Source organism: Ursus arctos, unplaced genomic scaffold (genome assembly GCF_023065955.2).
Source record: "Ursus arctos isolate Adak ecotype North America unplaced genomic scaffold, UrsArc2.0 scaffold_23, whole genome shotgun sequence".
NCBI classification, from domain to species: Eukaryota; Metazoa; Chordata; class Mammalia; order Carnivora; family Ursidae; genus Ursus; species Ursus arctos.
Window position 1 is genome coordinate 1,883,882 of NW_026622908.1, and position 16,081 is coordinate 1,899,962.

The window sequence follows — 16,081 nt, forward strand, 5'->3', positions numbered from 1 at the left end:
ACCCTCTTCCCCTACCTATCTGCTATATGCTAGAATGCCTCAGAACTTGGTCCGGGGCCTTGTCCTGTCACTCTACATACCCTCTTTAGATTATCTCATACAATTCCAGAGTTTTAAATTTCATCTATATGTCAGCAGCTCTCAGACTTATTTCTCAGCTCAGAAACTGTCTTTTGACCTCCAGATTTGAATATCCAACTGTCTGTCTGATATCTGTCTCAGACATATCTCTGATATTCAACTTGTGATCTAGCCTTGCCCTAATGTACTCCTCTATAATCATTCCTATCTTGGAAAATGACACTTCATTCACCCAGCAATTCATGGCAGAACTCTGGAAGCCCTTCCTGACACTACTTTTTCAATGACCCATATTTCCAATGCATTATCAAGACCTAGTGATTAAGATTTATTTATTGCTTGATTGATTATAGTGGAGGTGGAGAGAAATGGAGATATATTATATATCTCTCTCCACCTCCACTACCTTAAAGCTATTCCTAGATATTTATCATGTGTCACCTGGACAGTCACCAGGACTAGTTTCCTAAGTGGTCTGCCCACACCCTCTCCAACACTCTCTAATCCATTCTGTACAATGTAGCCAGAACAATCTTTTAAAACCACAGAACCAATTCTCTCTCTCTCTCACTTTCACACACACATACTGATTGAAACATATAAACATCACTTCAAACTTTTCAGTTACATGGCACCTAAAATAAAATCCAAATTCCTTAATATATCCTATGTCAAAAGAAGTCTCAGAGACAAAAGCATTTAGGAAAAAAAAAGTTTTCTTGGAAAAACACTTGTAAAAGTTTACAAGTGAGATCAACTTTAAAAGGACTGGTTCAGCACACACCCCAAGGTTATATGGTTCATGATGGAAAAAATAACTTTCTCATATGATTGCCATACTCCCCCAAATTATTGCATATCATCAGACTTATAAAAGACAAGAGTCAGCATTACAAAAGCCAGTGATTAAATTATTTTTGTTAAGGAATCAGAAACATGTGAAAAAGGCTAAAGGTTTCATTCACCTTGGAGACTATGGATAGTATGACACTGTTCTTTTTTGGCTTACCTCAGAGCACAAAGTGTTTTGTTTTTCCTAACTGTGGTATGTGACATTTATACTTATTCATATTGGAAGCAAGGCAAGGGGCCGATTTTGCTTTACAAGGATAAATCTGGGCATGATCTGGCTACTTCTAACGTCTTCATCCTCAACTTATGCTACTCTCCCCCTCATTTCTATGTTCCAGCCACTTGGCCTTCTTTCAGGTTCCCAAGCTCTTCCCTAGCACGGTATTCCCTCTCTCTGGTACACACTCCCCTATAACCTTTACCTAGCCCAATGTTACTCATCTTCCCAGTTGCAACTTAAATGTCACTTCCTCCAAATCCCAATCTGAATCAATACTCCTATTATTAAATCAGTCATAGTGTCTGTATTATCAGTTAGGATGCCTTTGGTTGTCGGTAACTCAAAGACTAATTCAAATGTATTGCTAGTGTCTTTAAAGCCAGAGAGGTTTTGAGCATGGAGAAGAACACTCAGCACTATGTGTACTTTTGTTTAAAGCTCACTATACAAACCTTAATACCTAGTAAACAGTATTTCCTGGAAATACTTTGCTGTGCTGTCCAAAACAGTATCCACTAACCACATGTGGCTATTGAGCACTTGAAATACAGCTAATGCAACTCAGGAATTAAATTTTTAATTTTATTTATTTTTAATTAAAATTTAAAGCTGATAATTGCTTCAGTTATTGAAAAATTTTTAAGTGTGTTTGGAAAAACTCAAGTATATGGATCTATCTTTTCAACTTCAAATTTTATGAAATCTAATACAGTTCCAGTATTTCTAACTGAAATTAAGCAATTAAGAATAAAGTATACAGATGGAACCAGAGGGTATTATGCTAAGCAAAACAAGTCATCAGAGAAAGACAACTATTGTACGATCTCACTGATATATGGAATTTAAGAAACAAAAAGAGGATCATAGGGGAAGAGAGGAAAAAATAAACAAGATGAAACCAGAGAGGGAGACAATCCATAAGACACTCTTAATCATGGGAAACAAACTGAGGGTTGCTGGAGGGGAGGGAGGTGGGAGAATGCAGTAACGGGGTGACAGACATTAAGGAGGACATATGTTGTAATGAGTACTGGGTATTATATAAGACTGATGAATCACTGACCTCTACCTCCGAAACCAATAATACATTATATATTAATTAATTGAATTTAAATTAAAAAATGAAATTTTAAAAAAGAATAAAGTATATAAGTGTAAAGTACATACTGGATTTCCAAGACTTGTATGAAAAAATGTAAATTATCTGTTTTTATATTGATTACATGTTAAAGTTATATTTTGGATATATTGGGTTAAATAAAACGTTACTAAAATTAATTTCATCTATGTTTTTGTTTTTTGTATGTGGCTAAAAGAAAACTTTAAATCACCTAGCTTATTTTAAATTACATGGCTAATTACAGACTTAGCATTATGTTGGACAGCACAGCTCCAAATATCTCCTCAGCTAATCAAAAACATAAATTTAACAAAGTTTCCAGGTAAAGGCTTACAAAATTTCCGGTTAAAGTTTTTGAGGGAGTTGGGAGGAAATACAAACATCAAACTGGTATTTTTAAAAGATAACTGTGTAAGATGCCGAAGCTGGACTGGAATTTAAGGCGAGTGGCCAGAGTATTGGGTAAAATGGGAGGCTACTGCAGTAAACCAGGCAGAAAAGTGATGATACTGGTTTGGGCTAGAATGGAGGTGGTGAGATGAAGAGAAGCTACATCTGAGAGACACTCGGGACGTAAAACTGACAAAGTTTAAAAATCTACTTAATCAGATTATCTGATTGAATCAAAACATTGACTACAGTTTAATCATGTTCTACAATGAAAACAGTAATTAAAATGTATTTAATCAAATTCTGTAATTTTTTCAAAACACTGATTACAGGTTTAATCAAATTCTTCAACAATTTTATTAAAATCACAAATCTAGCAGATTCTCATATCCTAAGAACCGAAAAGACACACACACACACACACGCGCGCGCGCGCGCGCGCGCACGCACGCACACACACAATACCGGAACTATCACAAGGTTACAGAATTCATTGTAACATTTATATTTAAACTGATCAGAAAGGTAGCACAGGCATGACTGCGCCTCATATCTGCTAAAGGAGGAGGGGCTGAGGAATGAATGATTGAATTATTCACGGCAATCTGGAGCAGAAGACAGCGGCCAAGCCCGGGGCGCGGAGGCGGAGTCCGCGTCGGACCCGACTGCCAGAATTGGCCGGAGGTCCCACGTCAGTCAGTGGCCAGGCCCCGAACCCTCGCCTCATTCGTCGCCCCGCCCACCGCGGGTCGGTCGGCTACGCCTTCAGCGTTTTTATTCAGGCTGCGCCAGTGCGGGTCTGATTCAAAATCCGCAGACCCACCGAGGATCTGACCCGCTAACGAAAACCTCGACGCCGGCGTCCTACAATCAAGGAGACGCCGGAGCCACAGGCTGAACCGGCCATCTGACAGACCCTCCCGCCGGGAATGCTTCCGGGGCAGGGGGCGGGGCTGACGGAAGTGGCCGGCAGCCGTCTGTGGTTCGTTGTTTAAGCGGCTGACGGGAAGGAGAAGCCCAAGCTCCTGCGGCGCCGCGGGGCGGCAGTCACGACCTGAGCCGGGGCCGCTGCTAACCTCTGGACGAGCCACAAGCCAGGAGTACCGGCTGCAGAGCGGAGGGGCGAGACGCCCGCTCGCCTTCTGATCTCATCATGTCGCGGGGCTCCATCGAGATTCCCCTCCGGGACACTGACGAGGTAAGTGTCGAGTATGGGGGAGGGTGGGGACTGTGAACTTGGACGATCCACACCTTCCCCCTTCTTTTCACTTCGCCTCCAAAGCGAGATCCCCACCTTCTCCCCCAGGATCCCAGGTCGAAATCCCCGACCGAAGCCGCAATCACCTCCTACCCCAGCTCCTGCCCCTTTTCAGGCTGGCAACATCACGTCCCCGCAGCCTCGGGGCCACCCCGAGGAGTTCTTGAAAGTTCCTTTCCTACCTGTTCGTATGTGACAGCACTCTGCTCTTCCTAATTTGTCGGGCGCAGGGGTGTGAGAGTGCACATAAATTGTTAAGGCGCCTCACAGGTAAAAGGTGGGCGCTGATGTCACCGTGGTCTCTGCTGCTCAAACTATCTTTCCCTGAGGATACATAGGATGTCGCCCTTCATCCCTTAGAAACTCGAGCCTGTCATGGTGCACTGTGTCCGCCACACACGGCTCCAACGGCGAAATGGAGACCCCGAGATCTACCCGCCACGGTGTGCTGATAGAATTAACCCTCTTCCCCTTCGGTTCGCCTCAGCATGGGTACCCTGTGGCTTGTCTGAGTAAAGCCCTCAGCATTGATGTTGTCTATATCCAGTATATCTCATACTCTCATTTTTGTTTGATTGAGATAAAATATTGAGCTATAACTGACTTAGCATAAAATCCACTGGTTTTCAGTAGTATTGTTGTAAAGTTGTGTGACCATCATCATCTATCAAATTCCAGAACATTTGCCTACTGTTAATTTTTGTGCCCACATTCAGGAGTGTGTGTGACACACAAATGCTGTCTCCCTGATGAATGTGTCCAGTGACATTCAACTTCGCATTGCCTCTAGGATTGTGCTTCTCAAGTAGTCAGGCCTATGGCATCAGAGTCTCAGGGGTGCTTGTCTGCACTTCACCGGGATTATATGTTAGGCAGGGTTTTGTTTTGTTCTTCTTGAGTAAGCAACACTTTTGTAACATTTTATAGTTCTGGTGATTTGAAGACATCTAGCAGTATTTGTTGGCTTCTCTATGCTTTTACCTTAATATTTTCATATGCCCTATTTGACATGTGTGCCTTAAATATGTCTTAACATATATACTTGCTCAGCCTTATGGCAAGTGAACACAAACCCTATGTATATCCATATTGATGTATATTCTGAAAAGCAGAAAAGAAGATATGTGAATTTGAAGAAATAAGAGTCAAAACCTGTATTTTGTGTTTTAGGTCATTGAACTTGACTTCGATCAGTTACCGGAGGGAGATGAAGTTATCAGTATTCTGAAACAGGAACACACACAACTGCACATATGGATTGCTTTGGCGGTCAGTGTTTATGTAACAAATATTTTTTATATGTTGACTGGGAAAAATATTTGGTTTCTATTTTCAGATATAGTAATAGCCAGCTTGGGAGCAGGATAAGTAAATTGTACCATATGTATGGAAGTTAATTGTATTACCATTTATGGAATAAGAAGGCCAGTTTCCTAAATGATATACTACTCCACTGGTAAATTAGTATATGTTGGTAAAAGCAAAATTCATTTAAGTTAAATAGTACTCTGTACTGTGTATTTGATTATTTATAAATTACTCCGTGAAGACTGGCTTATGATTTGTAGATAATCTGAGAAAAGACAAGGTGCTACCATGTAAACATTGTTACTTAACATTGTTTTCCCATAAAATAGTGTAGAAGGTGATTATATTCCAGGCTAACTCACAAAATCCCTTTGGATGAAGTTTATCTCAGGCTTCTTTTTTGTCCTGTTCAGTCCCTTCCATAACATAAACCCTACTGGAGATTCTCAAGAGAATCACCTCAGCCTAAAATTCTAACACCCTTCACTCTCCCCAGCACCAACTGCCTAATGTTTCCTTTTTATGAGAGCATCATAATAAATTATTCTGGTACTGTAATATAGGATATACTAAGATCATTTTTTTTAAGCAAGTGTGCCCAGGTCCCTTTTGTGTAAAGATACATAGGAGGCTCCTCCTATTATCTTGAAAGGAGAAGTTGATCTACAATTGGGCTTATATCCAATGCTCAAGCTTAACTGTTAAGAATTTATTAGATAAGGATTTGCAGAGAAATATTTTTAGTGACAATAGTGCCTTTCTGAAGTGTGAAGTTTTCCTGGTCTATGGAGAACCAGCCACTAATGCTTGTCATGCAGTTTTTAAAGTCAGAGGGGAATTTAGATTTTCTTTAGCACAAATGCCTCCTTGAGCAGCACTTACAGGAAAAATGGGGGATTGTAGGGTTAGTGCACCTGTGGTAAGATTGATGAAACATCGTGGGCTGTAGAGTGTTACAGAGAAAAGAGTGTATAGGCTTTGGAATTAGAGAGGCCTTTGTGCAAATTCCCACTTGGCTGCTAACTAGCTGTGTGACCTTAGACAAATGATTGCCTTCTCATCTAAAATGTGGGGATCTTAGCATTCATTTTAAGGGTGATTATACAGATTAGAAATAAGTATATAAAGCTCCTGGCATAATCTGTGGCCCACAGTAGGTGGGTAATAAATGATGGATCTTCCTTTTAGTATTATTGAATGAAACAGATGCCCAGGGATGTTATCCAGCAGGCCCTAAGTCATGGATAATTTTGATAGATCTAGAACCAGAACCTAAGTTTTCTGTTTAGAATTCTATATCCCCCTCATTATTGCTTTTTCTCTTGGGCTCTGATTTAGTTTGAAATCAACTATCGCTAGGTAAGTAGTAATTTGGAAACATATGGTGATTATCACTTTTTTAACAACTTTATTAGGCATAATTCACCTACAGTAAGCTGCACATATTTGACATGTGCCATTTGAGAAGTTTTAGCATATTTCACACCTGTGAAATCACCACTACATTCAAGATAATGAATATACCCATCACCCCCCAAAACCTTCCTCCAAACTCTTCCCCACACCCCATAGTGCTCAGTCAATCCTTGATCTGCTTTTTGTTTCTAAAGAGTGCATGTTCTACAGTTTTTATACAAATGGAATCATTACAGTATGTACTCTCTTTGGTCTGGCTTCTCTCACACAGCATAATTATCTTGAGACTTATCCACATTGTAGCATGTATCAGTGGTTCTTTCTTCTGCCGAGCAGCAGCCGTTGTACAGATAGACCACAGCTTGTTTGTCTATTCACCTGTTGATCAACAATTGAGTTGTTTCCAGTTTTTGGCTATTACAAACAGAGTTGCTATAAATGTTTGTGTGTAGCTATTTGTATGGACATATGCTTTAATTAATTCTAATTTGATTCTTTACCTTTTAGCTGGAATATTACAAGCAAGGAAAAACAGAAGAGTTTGTAAAGTTGTTGGAAGCAGCACGTATAGATGGCAATTTGGACTATAGAGACCATGAGAAAGACCAGATGACTTGCTTGGATACATTGGCAGCCTATTATGTACAACAGGCTCGGAAGGAAAAGAATAAGGACAATAAGAAAGATCTTATTACACAGGCAACCCTGTTGTATACCATGGCTGATAAAATTATTATGTATGATCAGGTAAATAAGTCAGATTTCTTTGAATTCATCATGAAAGAGGAAAGAATACCACATGAGAGTAAAATGTGTGTGTGATAGGCAATGGAATTTTTTTTTTTTTGGAAAGAATTTTTCTTAACATGGTCGATAATAAAAATATCAAAAGAAGAATTCCCTGTTAAAATTGGAATTTCTTTGGTTGTTGTACTGTTGAAGTAATGTGGGCAAATTTAGCATGTATAAAACTTATCCACAGGTTGAGTCAGTAATTCCGTCATCTCCGGGTGAATTTCAAGCATATTTTTAAAAATTTTTTATTTAAATTCGATTTAATTAACATGTACTGTATTAGTTTCAGAGGTAGAGTTTAGTGTTTCATCAGTTGCATATAATACCCAGTGCTCATTACATCAAGTGCCCTCCTTAATGCCCATCACCCAGTTTCCCCATCCCCCCACCAACCTCCCCTCCAGCAGCCCTCAGTTGTTTGTTTCCTGTGATTAAGAGTCTCTGTGATTTGCCTCCCTCTCTGTTTTCATCTTATTTTATTTTTCCTTCCCTTCGCCTGTGTTTGTCTGATTTGTTTCTTAAATTCCACATATATGGGGCACCTGGGTGGCTCAGTCGTTAAGTGTCTGCCTTCGGCTCAGGGTGTGATCCTGGCGTTCCGGGATCGAGCCCCACATCAGGCTCCTCTGCTGTGAGCCTGCTTCTTCCTCTCCCACTCCCCCTGCTTGTGTTCCCTCTCTCACTAGCTGTCTCTCTCTGTCAAATAAATAAATAAATAAAATCTTAAAAAAAAAAAAATTCCACATATGAGTAAAATCGCGGTATTTGTCTTTCTCATTTCACTTAGCATGATACCCTCTGGTTCCATCCATGTCGTTGCAAATGGCAAGATTTAATTCCTTTTGGTAGCTAAGTAATACTCCATTGTATATATATATATACACCACATCTTTATCCATTCATCTGTTGATGGACATCTGGGCTTCATATTTTGGCTATTGTGGAAGAATGAACTTTTCTTTTTGTCATTGTTCCTGGCACAGAAGACTTGCATTTCTGGATAATTTCTTGATTTGTAATTAAGAATTGCCCATTGGTAGTTTTTAAACACATTACAGTTGATAGAGGAATTTATGTGATACTCTACCTCCTTCCTATATGGTTTTCATTTTAGTGTTACACATTCATGTTAAATTGTGTTTGCTCCTTGGTAAAGTCAAGTCTAAGATGATATATTACTTTTTCAGAACCATTTGTTGGGAAGAGCCTGTTTCTGCCTACTTGAAGGTGACAAAATGGATCAGGCTGATGCGCAGTTTCATTTTGTACTCAACCAGTCTCCAAATAATATCCCAGCCCTTCTTGGTAAGTCATTTTTGGCAACCATCTTAGGAAACTATCTTTCATCATATGCCTGTAATATATTTCTTTGACTGGGCTGGACAGCAATGTAGAAGAGCTTTACTTTATAAAAATGAAACTATCTGCAATACATCATTGTTTCTTTTGAAGTTACAATCACAGACCTGTACCCCTGAAACAAATAATACATTATATGTTAATTAATTGAATTTAAATTTTAAAAAAGGAAAGAATTCCCTTTACCATTAAAGTCACTTCAAAATATTAAAAAATAAATATATATATATATATATATATATATATATATATATATATATATATATATACATACACACCAGTTAAGAATAAGCTATTATCCAGTTCTAAAGAGTCAACAAGCAATGTCTATTTGGACAACTATAAGCTATTTTAATTGTTTTATACCATTTAACAGGATTCTTTTATTTATAGGCATAAATTAATATATCCTTACGGAAAACAAGTTTAAATATGAAATCATTTTCACCATTTTCAAGTATTATTCAGAGATGTATGGATTTAGGTGAGTTTATATAGAACATGTGAGACTTGTGTTCTTTAATCAATGCATGTTTATTTTTTAAAATTATTACAGGTAAAGCTTGCATTTCATTCAACAAGAAGGATTACAGAGGAGCTCTTGCTTACTATAAGAAAGCATTGCGTACTAACCCAGGATGTCCAGGTAAGAAAAAAACTTTATTTGAAGTCTAAGCTATATGTGATCCAACTGAAAATATTGAGGATTTGGCAGTTGCCTAGGAAGTTAGTTGTGAAAAGATGCTATGGGGTTGTTGAAATGACAGAATTGAAATTTAAAAAAATATATTATGTTTGATCCAAAAGCTGAATAGCAGATCTTATTTTTTTTTTTAAGATTTATTTATTTTAGAGAGAGAGAGCAAACATGCATGAGTGGGGGTGAGAGGCAGAGGGAGAGAATCTTTAAGTAGACTCCCTGCTGAGCATGGAGCCAATGCAGGGCTTGATCTCATGACCCATGAGATCGTGACTTGAGCTGAAACCAAGATTCAGAAGCTTAACCAACTGAGATACCCAGGCATCCCTAGCAGATCATATTATAATCTTTTTGCTTTATACTATTTGTCTATTGAAAATCTCAGTCATTTACAAATCTTATTGATCAACTGTGCCAGGTATTGTTCTAGACCGAAGGAATGCAGCAGTAAACCAAAAAGACAAAAGTCCCTGCCTTGGGGTGCCTGGGTGGCTCAGTGGATTGAGCGTCAGACTCTTGGTTTTGGCTTAGGTCATGATCTTGGGGTCATGGGATCGAGCCCCATGTCGGGCTCCACACTCAGCAGGGAGTCTGATGGAGATTGTCTCTCTCTCCCTCTGACCCTCCCCCTGCTCACTCATTCTCTCTGGAATGGATAAAAAAATCCTAAAAAAAAAAAAAATTCCCTGCCCTCGTGGAATTCATTTTGCAGTGGGGAAGATAAAATGAGTAAAATATATCCTGCATAAGATAGCAGTAAAAGGAAAGTAAAGCAGAAAAGGTGTATGAGAAGAATTGGGAGATTGCTTAGAAAGGTTGACCAGGGAGTGCCTGGGTGGCTCAGTCAGTTAAGCATATGACTCTTGATTTTGATTTGGGTCATGATCTCACGGTTGTGAGGTCAAGTCTTGCGTTGGGCTCTGCACTGGGTGTAGAACCTGCTTAAGATTCTCTCTCTTGGGGAATCTGGGTGGCTGAGTCGGTTAAGCATCTGACTCTTGATTTCAGCTCAGGGGCGTGGCATCAAGCCCCGCATTGGGCTCTGTGCTCAGTGGGGAGCCTGTTTCTCCCTCTTTCCTCTGCCCCTCCCCCTGCTCATGCTCTGTTTCTGTCTCAAATAAATAAAATCTTAAAAAAAAAAAAAAAGATTCTCTCTCTCCCCTTCTGCTTCCCCCGCCACCAAAAAAAAGAAAGGTTGACCAGGAAAATGGTAACAATTAAGTAAAGACCTTAAAATAATAGACATATAGATATATGGAAGAAGATTATTCCCAGAGAGAGAGAACAAGAGGTATAAAGGTCCTGAGAAAAGAGTTGGTCTAGCAAGTTTGAAGAACGGTGAAAAAGCTCTCTCCATCTGGAATGGAGAGAGAAAATGAAGAGGAAAAGTAGTAAGAATTGGGTCAAAGATAGAACCAGGGACCAATCATGTAAGGCGTCATAGATTATTATTATTATAAGCACTTATGCTTTTACTTTGATAGACATAGGAAGCCACTCGAGGGCTTTGGGCAAAGGAGTAAGTAATGAATGATCTTACTTATATATATATTTTTAAAGATTTTATTTATTTAACAGAGAGAGACAGCCAGCGAGAGAGGGAACACAAGCAGGGGGAGTGGGAGAGGAAGAAGCAGGCTCCTAGCAGAGAAGCCTGATGTGGGGCTCGATCCCAGAACGCAGGGATCACACCCTGAGCCGAAGGCAGACACTTAACAACTGCGCCACCCAGGCGCCCCTGATCTTACTTATATTTAAAAGGATCATTTGGGCTTCTGGGTTGAGACTAGAGTGGGTCAGGAGGGCAAGGACAGAAATGGGGAGACCAGGTAGAAGGCTTTGGCAGTCGTGTAGGTCAGAGATGATTGCGGCTTGCACTAGGTAATAGTAGAGGAGCAAGTGATTGGAATCTATATGTTTTGAAGGAAGAACTGACAGAGTAGATGTGATGTATGAGACAAAGGAGGAATCAAAGGGTAACTCCTTGTAAGAGTAGAGTTACATTTTAGTACATCTGGAAAATAGTTCAAGACAAATTAGTTTTAGACATGAAAATTTTAAAATACCTTTTAGACCTACAAGTGGAGAGGTCAGGAGTGCTGTTGTTCAGGAAAGAGGTCTGAGCTGAAGTAATTAACTTGGAAGTCATCAACATGTAGGTGGTACATAAAGCCATGAAACTATGAGGTCACCAGGGGAGTGAGTAGAGATAGAAAAAGGTCCGAGGATGGTGTTCTAGGGCACTGTGACATTGTAGAGGTTAGGGAAATGAAGAAGAACCAACAAAGGAGCCTGAGAAGGAGCAGCCAGAGATGTAAGAGGAAAAGAGAGTAAGGGCAATGTCCTTGAAGTCAAATGTAAAATGTTTCCAGGACAGGGTCAGACACTGTCCCATTCTATTGTTAGGTCAAGTAAAATAGGAACCCAGAATTGACCATTGAATTCAGCAGCATAGTAATCGTTAGTGACCTTGATAAAAGCAGTTTTACTGGAATGGTGGGGGTGAGATCCTCGGTGGAATACATTTAAGAGAAAATGGAAAAGGAGAGTTAGAGAGGCAGCAACTATAGCTAGATCTTTCAAGCAGTTTTACTATCAAGGGAAGAATAGGAATGGGTTGACAATTGAAAAGGGAAATGGAATCAAGAGAGGATTTTTTTTTTTAAGATGGGAGAACGTATGTATCTGAGAATGATGTAGTAGAGAGAGAAAATTTGATAATGCAGGAAAAATAGGAGACGGTTGCTGGAGCAGTGTCCTTAAATAGATGAGAAGGGTAAGATCCAGTGACCAGTGGGGAGGTTGGCCCTTCATGGGAACGTGGTGGAGTTTTGGCACGGCCTTGAAGTTGGGTAGCAAGTATAAGCATAGCTCTGAAGGAATGACAGTATGTGCACATAGTCACAGTGTTGAATGCCTTCATGAAACTTTTTGCTGCCTTTAAAAATTGCTCTTTGAAAATTAGATCTTGAAGGTACAGTGTAGCCAGGAGTGCAAGAAAAATACCAGTATTGTAGGTATTCTGTTCATGGTGAGAAAGGGGGTGGGCAGTATGGTATAATATCCACTGAAACTAAATTCATGATATACCAAAAGATTTTATAGTGTAGTTATACTGAGGTTAATTTTGAGATTTTGCAACTAAAAGAGAATATTTAATCATTTTGTTTAATTCAAACCCTAAAAATGTCCCAGTTTGACAGATTGACTATTTTTTTTAGCGGAAGTTCGTTTAGGAATGGGCCATTGCTTTGTGAAACTTAACAAACTGGAGAAAGCTCGTCTGGCATTCAGCAGAGCCCTGGAACTCAATTCCAAATGTGTGGGAGCATTGGTTGGACTGGCTGTACTAGAACTCAACAATAAAGAGGTATGTGAATGAAAAAATTCTTTCGTGACTGATCTGTCAGGCTCACTACACTTATCTAAAACTCTTGAGACCAGAGTGTTTTAGACGTCAAGATTGCAGATAATAGAAATGTCATATGATGCCTGCACTGCATAATATCTAACACCCAGGTATTAGGACACCACCCCAAATGCAAACTTATATTTCTGTGTTGGAATGAGTGACTGTTCACACTAATAGGATAACCCCACAATTTAGGTAAAGTTTTGCCCCCATGTAAGCTTGCTCTAAGATTACCAAACAACTTGTTTTTTAAGAAGTTTTTGAATTTCAGAATTTCAGGTAAGCAGTTGTACAACGTTTGTCAGTTTGGAATGCTTTCCATCGCAAGTAACAAAAAGCCTACTGCAGTGACTTAAACATGAGGGTTTTTATCGTCTACCAAACCAGCTATCTAAGGTCTTGGATTTGGCACCTCAGTATCCTCAAACCCAGAATTTTACATCTTTCTGTCCTTCCTTAGTATGTGGATTTTCCTCCTCATGTCTGTCACCTCATAGTTGCAAGATAGCTGCTGTCTTTCCAGGCTCTTGTTATTTCATCAACCTTATATAGAGGGAGGAAAGGGAAAGGATAAACGGCTTTCTCTTAGAGCAGTTCTATCCCCGTCATGCTTCCCCTTGTGTGTAATTGTCTAGACAGGGTTGTCAGAGTTTCTTAGCCTTAGCTAAGCTACCTATTGACTTCTGGAGCTAGGTAATTTTTTGTTGTGGGAAATTATCCTACCCATTGGTAGGACGTTTAGCAGCATCCCTGACCTCTGGCCACTAAATGCCAGCGTGTCCTACCTGTTGTGATAATGAAAAATGACATCGCCCCCAGTTTAGAACCACTGCCTTAGGCTGATCCCCAGAGAAGGGAAATACATTATCTTGACTGGTTTAGATCAATCATCATTCATCCCCTGGGGTTTGAGAAGAGGAAGAAGGAATTTTCCTTCCTGAAATTAAAAGATCACAAGCTGCAAAGTCTGGACTCTATTAACACAGTAAGGGGGGTAAACTGGCTGTTGGGTAATCCGCAGACATCTGCCACATCAAGAAGACAGCCAGGATCTATAAAAATACCAAAGGTGGCTGATTGTGAGGGAAGTTCTAACAATTTAATTCACTATTAGAAATTTTTTTTTTATCCCTGCTGAAGGTTAACTGAAACGAGCTATATTTTGGTATCTGAACTTAGATTTATATAACCTTATTTCTTCAGACTATAAAGAAAACTTTGAGAAAAATGCTAAGTAAGTAATGACGCTGTTGTCATTGTTTTTCTTTTAGGCTGATTCCATCAAAAATGGTGTCCAGCTTCTTTCCAGAGCCTATACTATTGATCCTAGCAACCCCATGGTATTGAACCACTTGGCAAATCACTTTTTCTTCAAAAAGGTAAGAGAAGTCAATTTATTAAAGTTGTTTGCTTTTAAATCCTGATTTGTTTTTCTGTTCTGCAGTTGATACTTTTTTTAACTTGGAATAAAATTGAAAATGTCGAGTTTTTTTCAAATTAAAATTTGTATTAGTTAATTGGGGGTGGGTATGTTTGTTCACTTACTCATTTAATATTTATTGACCCTTTATACTCTACCCAACACTGCAGTAGAGACGTGGAGATGAAAAAAGTGTGGTTTCTGCACTCGGTTCAGTTTCATAGAAAACACAGACATGTAAACAAATGTAAATATAGAAATAAAGGCCTCTATCTTGCTGTGGTAGAGAAACGAAAGAGGAGGTGACCAAGTGGTTAAGAAGGGTTTTCACCAAGAAGGAAAAGCTCTTGAACTAGGTTTTTAGGAGGAGGTCTTTAGGTAGTTGAAAGGGGAAAGGCACAGATGTAGAAATAGTCTCTAGTTTAGTAAAAGCATGGCATATGGTGGGCTCATGCTAGACAATGCATTGGATCCAGGTAGTGAGGCACTTGTGTCATTTAAGGGGTTTGGACCTACTTACATAGGTATCCAAGGAGTTATTGAAGTTTTTGTTTTTGCATATTGATCAAGATATAATTTTTAGAGTTGCTACTAATTCTGTAGAAGCAGTGGTATTTTAGATTTCTTGAATACTAAATCCAAGATTTTATTGGCAAAGTTTTTATATAGTAAGTATGAAAGTTTTACTTGCCATATGGAAACCAGGTACTAAATTGTACTAGGAACTTTAATTAGATAGCAATTTAGGTAAAAGTGATAGCATATCACTGTTATTACTGCTATTAATACGCAGTCAATACTTACTAAATACCAAGTATTACTAAAAATGAATTTCATGGGGGTGCCTGGCCAGCTCAGTCAGAAGAGCATGGGACTCTTGATCTCAGTATTGTGAGTTGGAGCCCCATGTGGGGTGTAGAGATTACTTCAATAAATAAAACTTAAAAAAAATGCATTCCTGGGGCGCCTGGGTGGCACAGCGGTTGGGCGTCTGCCTTCGGCTCAGGGCGTGATCCCGGCGTTACGGGATCGAGCCCCACATCAGGCTCCTCGGCTGTGAGCCTGCTTCTTCCTCTCCCACTCCCCCTGCTTGTGTTCCCTCTCGCTGGCTGTCTCTATCTCTGTCGAATAAATAAATAAAATCTTAAAAAAAAAAAAAATGCATTCCATGAATTTGTAGAATAGTCAGGTAATAGTCAGAGGTTGTTAATATTATCCCCATTTTGTGCATGAATAATTGAGGCAGAGGTAATAGGCTAAGGTCACACAGCTGTTTACCATGATGCCTTATGCCTTCTGGCTATAGCAGCATACTCCCCATTCCTAATAAATTATTAATTAAGCTTTATGCTGTAACTGTTATAGAAGAAGATGGAAATGTATCTTATAAGTACTTGAAGTGTTACTGTTTCAGATAAAAGAGTTACACAAGTATGCTTTTTACTAAAAAGAAAAACAAAGGACTAATAATCCTAAATATTTGAGTCCATATTTAATAATCATTGCTCACAGCTGTTAGGACAGCTTCCTTGAACCAAATGAAAATTATTCAGTTTTTAATTTTCAATGCTAGTCACCCTTCCACTGCTGAAGATAAAGTCTTGCTTTTTAACAAGCTCAAAACCTTTTAGATTATATATGTGAAATATGTAAATCAAGCCAGTCTATTTGAGTGTTACTGAACACCTGATATGTGATCAACACTGTGAAGTCATCTTGTAGTGAATATATGTCCTAAAGATTTACAGAG

The 16,081-nt window shown here is 39.2% G+C and overlaps 1 protein-coding gene across 1 annotated transcript in view; it reads left to right on the forward strand.

The window, feature by feature from the left end:
* The first annotated feature begins 3,409 nt into the window (after positions 1–3,409).
* The window catches only part of CTR9 (CTR9 homolog, Paf1/RNA polymerase II complex component), a 29,135-nt gene continuing 16,463 nt past the window's right edge, over positions 3,410–16,081 (forward strand). Inside the window, exons 1-7 of the mRNA XM_048216151.2 lie at positions 3,410–3,861; positions 5,092–5,190; positions 7,153–7,392; positions 8,628–8,745; positions 9,356–9,445; positions 12,721–12,869; positions 14,183–14,290. Coding sequence (XP_048072108.1) covers positions 3,817–3,861; positions 5,092–5,190; positions 7,153–7,392; positions 8,628–8,745; positions 9,356–9,445; positions 12,721–12,869; positions 14,183–14,290 — 849 coding nt within the window. The 5' untranslated portion in view covers positions 3,410–3,816. The remainder of the gene's footprint in view (positions 3,862–5,091; positions 5,191–7,152; positions 7,393–8,627; positions 8,746–9,355; positions 9,446–12,720; positions 12,870–14,182; positions 14,291–16,081) is intronic.